The sequence below is a fragment of the Tamandua tetradactyla genome, chromosome 8 (genome assembly GCF_023851605.1).
Source record: "Tamandua tetradactyla isolate mTamTet1 chromosome 8, mTamTet1.pri, whole genome shotgun sequence".
Taxonomy (NCBI): domain Eukaryota; kingdom Metazoa; phylum Chordata; class Mammalia; order Pilosa; family Myrmecophagidae; genus Tamandua; species Tamandua tetradactyla.
The window spans coordinates 57,395,733-57,408,145 of NC_135334.1; the positions used below are offsets into that span (position 1 = coordinate 57,395,733).

Below are 12,413 nucleotides of genomic sequence, written 5' to 3' on the forward strand. Positions count from 1 at the left end.
CAGCTGAGGGCTCTCCCCAGCACTCAGTGAGGAACTGCAGAGGAGGGCTGTCAGGATTCCTCTGGAGACCCTGCATTACACATTATTATACTGTAGGTACACAGTAGACTGGAGTGCTTGTCATTCCAGTGCAGGCTTAATCATTCTCAACAAGTTCTAGATTAAAGTCCTCCTCTAGGGGTTGTTAAGATTGAAATGAATTATTACCTTAAAGATGTGACCTAGGTGTCACTGGGAGCCCCCCCCCCCCCCCCCATCCACTGAGCAGGTAGACTGAGCTACACAAAAGACAACCAATTGAGAGAATGATCTTGGTGTTTCAACTTGCTTTCCAGTTTTGTTTTGTTTTTTTAATCTACTTTCTGGTGCAAAAAAAGAAAAGAATGAATAGGAAATGCAACTCTATAATTAATGACCCTGATTTCTTTAACTCTAGCCCTGTTTTTTGGATTAGCTCTCTTCTGAAATTCAAACTTATTAATAAAGTCTATGTAAAATGAGTGCTTCCGATTTTGCCACAACCTTCTGATCTCAGTGATAAATAATTTTTAAGTTTTTTCTTTCCCATTTTTTGCTGTGAACATTTCTAAATCCTGGTTAAACCCAAAAGGCACCTCCACCTCCACTACCTGGCACTCATCATACTTTGTGCATCATCACCTCGATCAAAACACTGTCACAGTGATTTCCAAAATGTATTGATTAGATCATGACATTGCTCATAGGCATTATATGAGAAAGGGTTCTATGATCAAAATGTTCTATTAGTTTTACTAATAATATATCCTTATATAATACTAACTCATACATGTAAAACATTAACTATAATAATAATATCTTGAGTCCTTTTTTATTTCAACTAACATGATAGTTTCATACCTGTATTCTTTTATTACCACTGAAAAGATGGACAATTATTTTACAGTTTTCTTTTATAGTTCTATAAGCTATGCTATATGTAGCATGAGGGCACTACTCTTTAGTAAATTATGTCTACTTGTGAACTAAACATAAGATATTGTTTTCATTTGTGCCATTACCTATCCTTGCTGAGGAAAGTTCTGATTTTGTAAAAAATCAAAATTGAGAAACCAAGGTGCTTCATAAAAGGGGCATCTGTTTAAAAACAAAAGAAAACAGTAAACAGCTCCGGCCCAGTGAACATTTTGCACAAAGCAAAAGCAAAAAAACAAAAAACAAACCAAATACCAGACATAGATGGAAACCTCTCTTCTTCCTCAGGCTAGATTCTTGCTAGATTACAAAGCAAATTGAACTAGATCTCATAAGATTCCTGGCAGACCTGCACCTCCTTGCTATGCATAATATTTCTTATGTGGTTTGAAGAAAGCACTATGCCTATATATTTCTTGAGCTCCTTATCAGGAGTATCTTTCAAAAAGCTCAAGAAACACAAGGAAAAAGTCACCCGGAGAATTTTTATGCACCAGTGCTGTATTTGAACGCTCTTACAAACAGCCATAGCTCAGGTTGAAATTACGCGAGGTGCAAACACAGCAAACATCTGTCTTGGAGTCCATGTGCTTTCTTTCTCCACTGACACATGCAGATAGAAGTGCTTAGGCTGAGAGGCCTGAAATGAAAACATAAAATATTTCAGTCTTTTCTTTATATGTTGTTATCATATTGATAAAACATTAGTAAGGTGAAGATTTTTTCCATCTTCATTTTTACTATTGTACCTGGTTATATGCTCCTCTAGCCTAGAGTATTCCATCCAAAGGTGACCTTTTAAAACTAGTGGAAAAAAAGCCATACTGGTTTTTCTTAAAGCATCCTTCAAATATTTTTACTATAAAATAAGTAAAGTGAGAGGGAAAAGTTTCCAAATTGAGTACTTCACTAAAGTACACAAACCTATGTAGAAAAATTTTTGATTAGGCTGCATGAATGTGCCAGGCTCCAGACAAGTGGTTATTCTGCTGTGACATCTGCCGAGCAACGCATCCATTGTTCTCTGGAATTTAATTCATTTTAAATTACTCCATCCAAATGATACAACATGAGATGTGCTACACTCTGGAGGTAAAATGCTATGATTGCTTTTAGTGTGACCACAACTGCTAGTTGGGAAGCTACAGAGCCAGTTTTAATTAGGCCTTAGTTATTTTCTCCTGAGACATAGTTAGTTCTAGAAATGAGAGTGAAATCCTGTGAAATGGAAGGATTGGGATAAATGATCTTGATACTCTGGTGTGAGGGCAAAGCTGGCAAAGCCAGATGCAAAGTCTTCCCCCAAAGTACAGAAAAATTCTTCAGAAAAGACACTATTTCAAAACTAGAAGCAGCTTGGGGTACTATTTTACTGTAAGATATAGTTTAATACATGTGAAAATATAGTCAACAATTTATTATTAAAGGACTACTGAGCAAATGAGCCCAAATTCAAAATACTATAACTGCCTGCCTCTAACAATTGCTGTGAAAGTTTCCTAGGTGTTGTGCAATGTGAGGAACTTTATCATCTGGAAGCAAACAAAAAAGGATGAATCTCTGGAAAGAATACAAACATAAGAATTTATATTTCCTGTATGCCACATATTCAAAATAAACCTTTGAAACAAATTCAGATGAAATAAAAATCAAAGTTCTCAAAAAATGTGAAAGATTAACTTAATTGTCAAATAGTCCCCATTGCCCCATACATCGGTATGCTTTTTTTATTTCTATGCAAAACGATGCCTTCAAATTGCTTAAACGATATGACAAATTTTTCAATAATAAAGCAATTTTAAGAAATCTGGCAAAAGATATGACATGTCACACACATACACGCAAATGCACACACACGCCAATGACAAAACTTGGCCTCTCCTAAAAAAAAAAGATACATGAAGACCATTAAGTGCTGCCAGGAAAGAACACTATGTCACCCCTCCCTACAATCCAGGTAGTTTCCTTTAATCCAGTAGCAAATCTGAGCATATTTGAGAGGAGTGATTCTAACAGCCACGTTGAAATCCTGCGGAGAACCATTCATGTCTACCCACTGGTGCCCTGAGAAGATGCCAATAATTTTTCGCTCCCACTTCTGCTGCTGTCTCTTCCACATCCTCACATAGACTCCTGACCCGCTGGCCCCAGGCTGGGCATCACACTGCTGGTAGAGCAGGTCATAGGTCTCGTCTTTGACATCACAGAAGCGGTACACCAAATTGCCTGGTCGGTCATTGTCATAACCTGAGAAGTGGATTCTGCCCCCTGGCAGCTGCTTAGCGGGAGGACTCACTCCAATCTGCATGAACTTTCTTTTGTGGGGCTTTTTGAGTTCCAGGAGAGCATAGTCATAATCCATGCCAATGTCATTGGCATTACCCTTGATCCAACCCTTGGGCACATGGGTGCGTTTCACTCGGATCCACTGGAATTTCATCTTCTCGGGGATGGCTGAGTTTGAGTCATTGGCACCTCGGCCACCATCTTTAAACTTGGGCTTCAGGAAGCCTACTCTAAGCTTCTGGGTTCCTTTCACATAGGTTTTCCCATCATGTATGCAGTGGGCAGCTGTGAGCACATGTTTTTCTGCCACTAGCGTGCCAGTGCAGCCTGTTGATAACTTCACTGATGTTGAAAAAGGATAATTGAGTAAGAAGTCCTTCCCAAAAATGCTGAACCTGCTGTCGTAGCCATAAATCTGCCGCTTCCTCCGAGACTTTCCTGGAGACTCTGAGTCTTGATGTTGGGCCCTCTCTCTGCCATTGCTGAGGACATAAATGCCCACCTGGGTCTCTGTGCGACTGCCATTGGCATAGAGTGTTTCATAAGACAGGTACTGTTTGGCCTCTTCATAGGTGGGCAATGGAGTTCCTTTATGACACTGGGGTCCACATGGGGAGGTCACTTCCAATTTGGCTTCGGCCCTGAAGTCTGGCTTGGATAAGTTGAGGGTGGATTCAGGCAAGACAACAGGGAGGCGGTAAGCAGGCCATGTGGGTTTCCAGTAGGCACCATAGGGGCTCACCTGCCCAACAGTACACAGAAAGAGGAAGAAGAGAAGGAAGAGGAGCCCTGGAATTCCTGCCATGCTGAGCATCGCCCTGTAGGAACAAAGACAAGCAGGTCAGGAGGGCAAGTGGCTGAACACACATTTACTGCAGAAGCAGCCCAGCAGCATGCCTGGCCTTGTTTCTAAGTTTGTGACCCCTCCTCAGGAATCAGGGTGTGGAGAGGAATCTTCAGACAATGGTCTCACTTACTATGCAAGTGCTTGCCTTTGGAAATGTTCCTGGGGCTGTGTGCTCAGGTTGGAATTGGGTGCTCATTTCCTTCCACATTTAAGATGCCCCTAATGACTACCCACCACAGGGTGGTGTGCATTCAGCCATTAACCCCCAGATAAATTGCTTGAGCAGCCCCTATTTCTATGCAATTTTGAACCTACTTTGTGCTTGGTTCTAACATTTGTCCTCTCCCACATCCCTGTCCCCCTTCCTTACTTTTCTCCCTCCCTTTCATCCTCATTATAATACACTTGAAAATTTTTCAGAGCAACATGCTGATTAAAAGGGTAAATTTAAATTACATAGCTTACTGGGTAGCCAAGGCATCAAGGAGGGACCACTCCAGTACATAAGTACTAGGATTCCTGTAGTTTCTAAATGGTGGGCACAGTGAGAAGAGGGATGAGACTTTTTTGGGTGGGCTTTGAATTTAGAACAATCTTTACTATTATAAATTTAACTAAAAAGTAACCAGGCCTCTAATAAACATAAACTATTCCTTCTCATTTGTATTATGCTGTACACTACCAGGGTCTTTACAAAGATCGAAAGCTCTAATGCTGTCTTAGCTATCACACTGTGACTTACTGTTGGTTAGTTTTTTCAGATGTTTTTTTCCTACCTGGTCTACATGCCTTGAATCTGAGCCTATGATGGTACTCAATAAAGATCTACTGAATCTTTATTGGAAGGTTGAATCATCTGGATGGATGAATGAGAGAAAGAAAGAATGAATGAATGAATAGGGATCACTGAATGATGCATGCTGAGTGCTAATGTCAGAGATGTAGGAGATGATGAGATAGCTCAGAGAAGGAGCATGAAATCCAGTTGGTGGGGAGTCAGAACAGGGAGGTGCTAAGGGAATGATGCTTGAGGTAGGTGTTGAAGGAGAATAGAGGTTAGACAACAGATCATAGCAGCCATTTTTAGAGAGAGGGTGCAGAGACATGAAACAGTGTGAGTCATTTCAGGAATTATACTTAGCTCAGTAAGTGTGGAGCAGAGAAAACGGAGGAACAGCAGGCAAGGGCCAGATTATGAAGGCTGTGTGTACTAAGCAAGGAATTTATATTCTACCCTGAAAGGTATGTTTAAAAACCCAGATAATCATCCCACAAGAAAAATAACAGCAATAAAAAAGAAAACTAAAAGCACTCTCATAAATGTTTACACCTCAGTTTACTCTGGTTCTGAATCTTCTGGTTCAAGAGAAGCTTACTCAACAGGTAGGGAAAATTCACTGAACCTGGGGCACACAAAATCAAGCATCCCAAAACAAAGACAGGTAGGAGTTAGGTTTCAAGGGCCCTGTGGAACAATCAGGAGTCAGGAGGAAACTGTTTACTCTTCCTCTTTGAGGCTACAGCCCTACTGGCAACATTTGGAGTGTCTTTTGCTATTCTTTACATAAATCTGAAACAAAACATATTTCTGATCTAGTCCAGCTGAGCATGCCGATTCATACTCCCAATATCTACACTATATTTCTAAAATATGTGCTTGCCCCACCCACCTCTGGGATCCTTTTGCCTGGCTCTTTCTTTGACTCTACTTCTGTCAGAAGAACAGGGGTGGGAAGAGAAGGAAATAAGATCTGGAAAAGCCAATTTCTTGAGAATTCCTGCTTTCTTCAAACTCTGCTTCTCTCCATATCTCATACCATGGAAGGGCTTCCTGGACCCTTATTTCTTTGAATCCTATGGGGTGCATGTGCTTGTTGAGGGTATTACTGAGACTAAAATTTCTAAGTGGACTAGGGCGGGGATGCTAATGCTAGCAGAGCTCTCCTGCTCTATGGAGAACTAGGAGGGTGAAATGGGTGTGGTGATGACAGCCTCTTCAGAGATCTGCTGGGAATGGATGTGATTCTGACTAATCCTATCTCCTGGCTATAGACCTAACTCTTGGGCTTTTCTAGGGCTTAGACAGCTTTATCTTTGTATAAGGTGATGTTTAGTGACTAAATGCCCCACTCATTCCAGAATCCCTGCCAAGTGTGACATGTACTAGGAAGAATCATGCATCTCCCATATAGCTATAACTTGGACCCCTGCATACTATCCCCACTGCCTTTTACTAACCAGAAAAGGAATGGGAAGGACGCTAATGCCTGCTAACATCATGCAATAGATATAAGTCAAGCTTGACTTCAGCTTATTTTAAGAAAGAAAACATTCAATCCACAGGTCCAAGTTGCCAAGTGTCCCTGTTTTTAAAATATTATTCTTACTGGAGAGCGTGTGTATAAGGAGATGAGATAGTTTTACACTATGTATTTTCATAAGTTGTGGATAATATTTTTAATGTGCATGAAAAATATGACAGTTTAAGATATGTTCATATTATCATCCATGGCAAAGATCTTCAAATCCCAAACCTGACATTTGCATGTCACTTGGATCCTCAAAGAACAGACTTTGAATTATCATCTGCACCAAAAGTACTCCAGTGGCACTGGTCTTAACTTTATCTACTTATCCAAAAATTAAAATAGTCCATTGGTAAAGGGTATCAGGGAAGAAAAAGGCAGGTTAAAGTCAGAAACTAGTTGAACCATACTGAAAAAAAATGTATCTTGTCTTAATGAATTAAACCCCCTCTCAGACAAAGTTAACTCTCTTTTTGCTCTTCCAAGTGCTTTGCCAATATGGTAAATCCCTGTATTTAAAAGAAAGTGCTTTCAAAGGCCTTGAAGCATGCCCCATTTCACAAGTGTGACCGCAGCATAATTTTCTTTTCAGACAGTCTTTCAAGAAAGAAAAATGTTTTCAGGAATCAGTTCATGAGAGTTATTGTGGAAAAAATGCAAACAAATCTTTTCTTAGGGTTTGCCTGCAAGGAAAGTCGCTTCAGCCTCACTCCAGCTTCTCCCACAGAAGATTCAAATTTATTCTTCAGCACAGTGACAGATGACCAGATGTCAGGAAATTTGGGGATCACCTGCCAATCACAAAATGCTGTGAGAGCACATGTTCAATTCAGTGATGTATCTGAATTAAAGCGAAGCTTTAACCCTTTAGAAATAAGCTTTTCAGATACATCAAAAGTACTAATTTTTATCAGTTTGAAATACTGCTTCAAGTTCACTATATCAGTACTTAAATTCTATTCATTATTTGTGTGGTAAGACCCTACTCTGACATTTTTTTGTTTTTTTTTTTTTACATGGGCAGGCACTGGGAATCGAACCCAGGTCCTCTGGCATGGCAGGCAAGCATCCTTGCCTGCTGAGCCACCGTGGCCCACCCTGCTCTGACATTTTGTATCTTATTAAGATGTCATAAAATTGCATCAAAAACAACTTAAAGTAGAAACCGAGGCAGACTTTTAGAAACTATTGCAGATCAAACTATTTCTAATATACTAGGTTTTTAAATACCTGATAAGAAACTGGGAGATAAAGCTGTGTGTTCTCAGGCTTCCAAGTGGGTTTAAAATGTCATATGTGTTAAAGTTACCAGTCTCAAAAATTGCCCATTCCTTTACCAAATATTTACTGGGGAGGGGGGAGTAAGAAATAGTTCTGAATAGGGACCTAAACTAGATGACCTTTTTAATTGTTCTTTTCAGCTCTGGTCTTTTCAGCTCTGTGATTCTCTAATTTACCATTTTCCAGGGTTACAAAAGTCCAAGTCAGGGACTGTATTGTTTACAAACATTGTCTATACTGTCATTTACTGCTCAGGACTGTTTACTCACAGAATTATGGAGGGTAGAGGCACAGGGGCAAAGGCAAAGGCAAAGGCAAATTTATCATGTTAATCTTTTTACCTATCTGCCAGACAAGACTTCCTTGATGAGCATGCAAAGGAAACAAAGATTTCCAGCAGAGGGCAGCTTTCAAGAACCAGCATGGAGGGATGGCTGGGTGTGAATGCTCTTAGGACACAGCCTAAAAAAAAAGTGAGGGGAAACAACACTCCTGTCTACTAAGGGCCTTCCCTGCCGTGCCCCACCCCCTCCCCATTAATAACACACCAGTGATAATCATGATGCTTTAAAATTAGGTTGGCAGAATAAGCCAGGCACACAAGCACAAGTATTGTGTGATCTCATTAATATGAAATAATTAGAATAAGCAAATTCATAGAGTCAGAAACTAGAACAGAGGGTATGAGGGGCCGGGGTGGGGGTAGGGAATGGGGAGTTAATGCTTAGATTGTACAGAATTTCTCTTTGGGTGTTGGAAAAGCTTTGGCAATGGGTGGAGGTGATGGTGGCACAGCACTGTGAATGTAATTAACAACACTGAATACAATGGAATACATTATACATTGGAAGGTGGCTAAAAGGGGAAATTTTAGATTGAATATATATTACTAGAAAAAAAATTAACAACAAAAAATTGGACTGTACAATACAAAAAGGGAATCCTAATGTAGTCCATGGACTATAGTTAATAGTACAGTTGTAATAATATTCTTTCATCAATTGCAACAAATGTACCGTATTAATGCAAGGTGAATAATGGGAATAATGAAGGAGCTAATAATAAGGGAACTTTATTTTCTGCCTGAGTTTTTAATAAACCTACAGCTTCTCTAATAAAAAAGATATTTTAAAAAATTAGGTTGGTAGCTTCACCATAATTTCTCAACACACCTAATGATAGAATACATCTCTAGGAGACAGTAACTATTGTTTCCATTTTTATAAACTTCTAAGTAAGCATGTTATACCCATTTAAGTTTATTTAAACAAACACAATAGGACATAAATCCCATTACTGTGATGGTAACTAATAGGTTATATAACTTTAAATTCTCTCTCATCTTTACAAATGGATCACTTTACCTCATAGCATTATCTGGAAAACTCACACCTTAAAAAAGGAATGATGATTTCCTAATCTTAACCTGATTACATCTACATCTGAGTGATGAAAATTCAGGTATAGAAGGATGCATTCATAGGAATAAGGCTTTGCCAGATAAAGATTCCCCATATACATAATTATCTTTTAAAGCTTCTAAGTATTTCATGCATCACTTCATCAAAGGTCACACAGAATGGAAAATTAAGGTAAGCAAATATCTTTTTACCATGCTTAGTAATTATAGAAACTATTCCTTTTCCATTTCTGATAACTGATTCACAAGAACAGTTCACATACCATGTTCCATCACTCAGCATAAGCCACTGCCTTGCTGTCCATGTCTAAAGATATTTATACTTCATGAGGATGCTGTACTTTATAAGCTCACTAATAACCATATAGTGGAGGGACTCTGCCCATTATCAGAAGTGAAAACATTACTAACCCGTGTGAAGCACTGACACTGTTATCTCCTAGTTCTGCACCTTAGTCTTCAAAACTGCAACACAGGTTTCCTCTCTACAGCAAGTATTTGGGAGAATGAAGGAACTCCTATAGCAGACAAATGCCAGGAGGGAAAACCTAATCCTTAGGACATATTCCCTATTGTACAATTTATGAGTTCCTGTGACGACTATGAACAGTAATGACTGAAAGTTAAAGTTTGTGAAGATAACAGTTTTAGACACCATTTGGAATATGTGGTCAGGGATACTGAACACTGAAACCATGCTAATTCCCAGAGCAAATATCTAAAATGAATAAAGCTCTGTGAATACTCTGCAGTGAGGCTCGCTCTCATTTTCCTGAGCCAAAGAACCTGTTAAAACAAAACAGACCTAATCACATAATGGTTTAAGAATTACAGTCTTGTCCAGGAAAATGCAGAACACTTAAAAGTCTAGCAACCCTAAACATGATCTCGTGGCCAGTGTTTAACCTCTTCTCTGTCAGATTTTAGGCAAAATGAACTATTCCAGTGAGCCTGGGACAAACCTGGTAGCAAAACAAGAATCAAGTGGATAAATCCATCAATGGTAAGACCATGAGAAACAAATTCTCAGGAGTCAGTGGGAGTTATGCATGAATAGTGCCTGGTAGATTAAATCCTAAGGGATCTACCAGAAGAGATGGGCAGGAGAACTGAGACATTAAACACTGCACACCCGAGCCAGCAAAATTCTCAGACACACTAATGGGCACTTTGGCACTTCATGCTATAGACAGAAAAATGCACCCACATCACCACCCACCTGGATAAGCTTGTCAGTGTTACAAAAAATGTGATCCACATTAGTTACTTTTGAAAAATGCTTTCTTCCCAGTTCATGCACAGGAAAGTATGACAAGTTATCTCTTAAGTGGGAAAAATACAACTGAAATAATTTACTCAAGTGCAGATGGTGCGCATATGATTACAAACTCACAAGTAAATGGAGTGGCATCTGTAGCATTTTCTAAGTTCCTTCTCCCCATTTCACCTCCAATCCGCTCCTTTCTAACAGATTTGGGAGACAAAAGTCCTGTTTTAAATGCACTCTTGCATAAGCAGGAGCCTGAAAAAACTGTGCAATAAATATCCCGATATTAATTCAAATTCAACTCCTTCCCACACCTCCTGAACGTTATGATGACATTGGCCTTTCTCCCTCTAAGGAGTACTCAGGGACCCCTAGAGTTCTATTTGAGTTCCAGAAGCCTAGAGAAGCAAGTCCCACACCAAAACTGATCCTCAATAACTGGGAACTTGCCACCAGCCATGCTCTGTGTCTGAAGTCTTACGGGGGTAGCCCAAAGGACAACATAAGGAGTACGATTTTTACCAGCTGCTTTCTCATGAGATGCTCTAAAGTACACCTAAATTGTTTTCTGGAGGAGGTGGGTTCCCTCATTTAAATAATTATTCTCCTTCCCCCTATTTCATGTGATTTTATTTAAGAATTAAAAACTACAGACGGAAGAAGTATTTGTTTCCTACAACTGTTGATGGTGTACAGTTTCTAGACTCAGCTCTCCGCAGGAAGCGCACTGTCATCAGCTAAAGTTCCAGAGAAAAAAGCCTATTTCCTAACCTATGTTTACTGCACTTCTTTTGCTTGCTACGGTGTATTTACAATCATGTGCCCAGGACTTAGAATATTAACGTTCAGAGCTTAATAGAATTACATATACGCAAAACTCAAGGAAAATATGTGATGAGAGTGGAAGGGACTTTGAGGGCTGCCGGCGTCCCAGCCCGAGAGCTTGCCCCAAGCCGGCTCCTTCTCTACTCCCACACAGCACCAACCACCCAAAACAGCAGTTTTGCCCATCCGCTTCACGAGTGACGATGAGCGAACCCAAATGCCTTGCAGACCCTGCATTCACCTGGTACTCCTTAAGATCCCCGTCCTAGCCCTCGAGGCCGAGGGCGGTCCGAGCGAGGTTTCGGTGCCCCAGTGCCCCGCACGCACCCGGCCCTTTGTCCCGGCCCTCCCGGCGCCCAGACGGGCGAACCCGGCCCACGCCCGCTGCCAGGGCCCGCACTCACCCGCGCGGAGCAGCCCGCTCCGGCCGCGGCTCGCTGCGCCACTCAGACAGGTGTGGGCGCCGGGAGAGCGCGCGCGGCTCCCATGCCTGTCCTGCCGCGCGACCGACTGCGAGCCAGCCAGCGAACGGGAGGGTAGGCGAGCTGCGCCGGCTGCGGGCGGGTCCGCCCCCCGCGCCTCCCAAGGCCCGCCCGCCCCGCCTCCGGCCTTGGAGAAGCCGCGAGGCCGCCGCCAGCCCTCCTCTCTCCGCCCCCTACCGCCCGCCTCCGGCCGAAGCACCAGCGGGTACCGCGGAGGGCCCGCGCCCGTGCGGCCCCGCGCAGGTGGGCCCTGGCGCCTCCGCAGCACTCACGGGTCTGGGCCCTTCGGCGCCGGTCAGCGCCGGCTCTCTGGGCGGGCCCGCCCTGCCTGACCCGCGCGCCCCCCCAGGACTCGGGCGCAGACCCTTGAGCCAGGGACCTTCTTTGCTTAGAGTCTGCTGCCTGCCGCGAGCACGAAGTGTTCCCCAAGGGCTCCACCTCCCAGCCTCGAACTGGGAACGCGGGCCCTTCTTGAGGTATGAGGAGCCGGTGGGCAAATTTGAACAATTGCTCAGAGCCCGTGTGTCTCTCGCCCCCACAGGCATTTTGAGCGTTTTCAGGCCCCTTCTCTCCTCACCCAGTCTCTCGGATGCCAGCCAGGAAAGGAAACCCACAGTAACTCCTACAACACCCTCTGCGGTGCTGGAGGCCCAGATCCCGGCAGGCAGCCGCTTTGGCAACTTCTGAATGGTGGGCTAACTGGTGAGCCCTCCCGTCTCAGTTCTCTGTCTGGGCACCAGCTGGT

General features: G+C 42.3%; 1 protein-coding gene across 1 annotated transcript; it reads right to left on the reverse strand.

Moving 5' to 3' along the window:
* Window positions 1-2,310: 2,310 nt before the first annotated feature.
* Window positions 2,311-11,697, reverse strand: PRSS23 (serine protease 23). The gene is made up of 2 exons (XM_077113331.1): window positions 11,591-11,697; window positions 2,311-4,058 (listed from the first exon to the last, which is right to left on the reverse strand). The coding sequence occupies exon 2, from the start codon at window positions 4,052-4,054 to the stop codon at window positions 2,891-2,893; it is 1,164 nt and encodes a 387-aa protein (XP_076969446.1). The 5' UTR covers window positions 4,055-4,058; window positions 11,591-11,697; the 3' UTR covers window positions 2,311-2,890.
* Between the last annotated feature and the right edge of the window lie 716 nt (window positions 11,698-12,413).

Coding starts and splice junctions, on each gene's coding strand:
- PRSS23 (XM_077113331.1), bottom strand. CDS start 4,054: ATGCTCAGCATGGCAGGAATTCCAGGGCTCCTCTTCCTTCTCTTCTTC.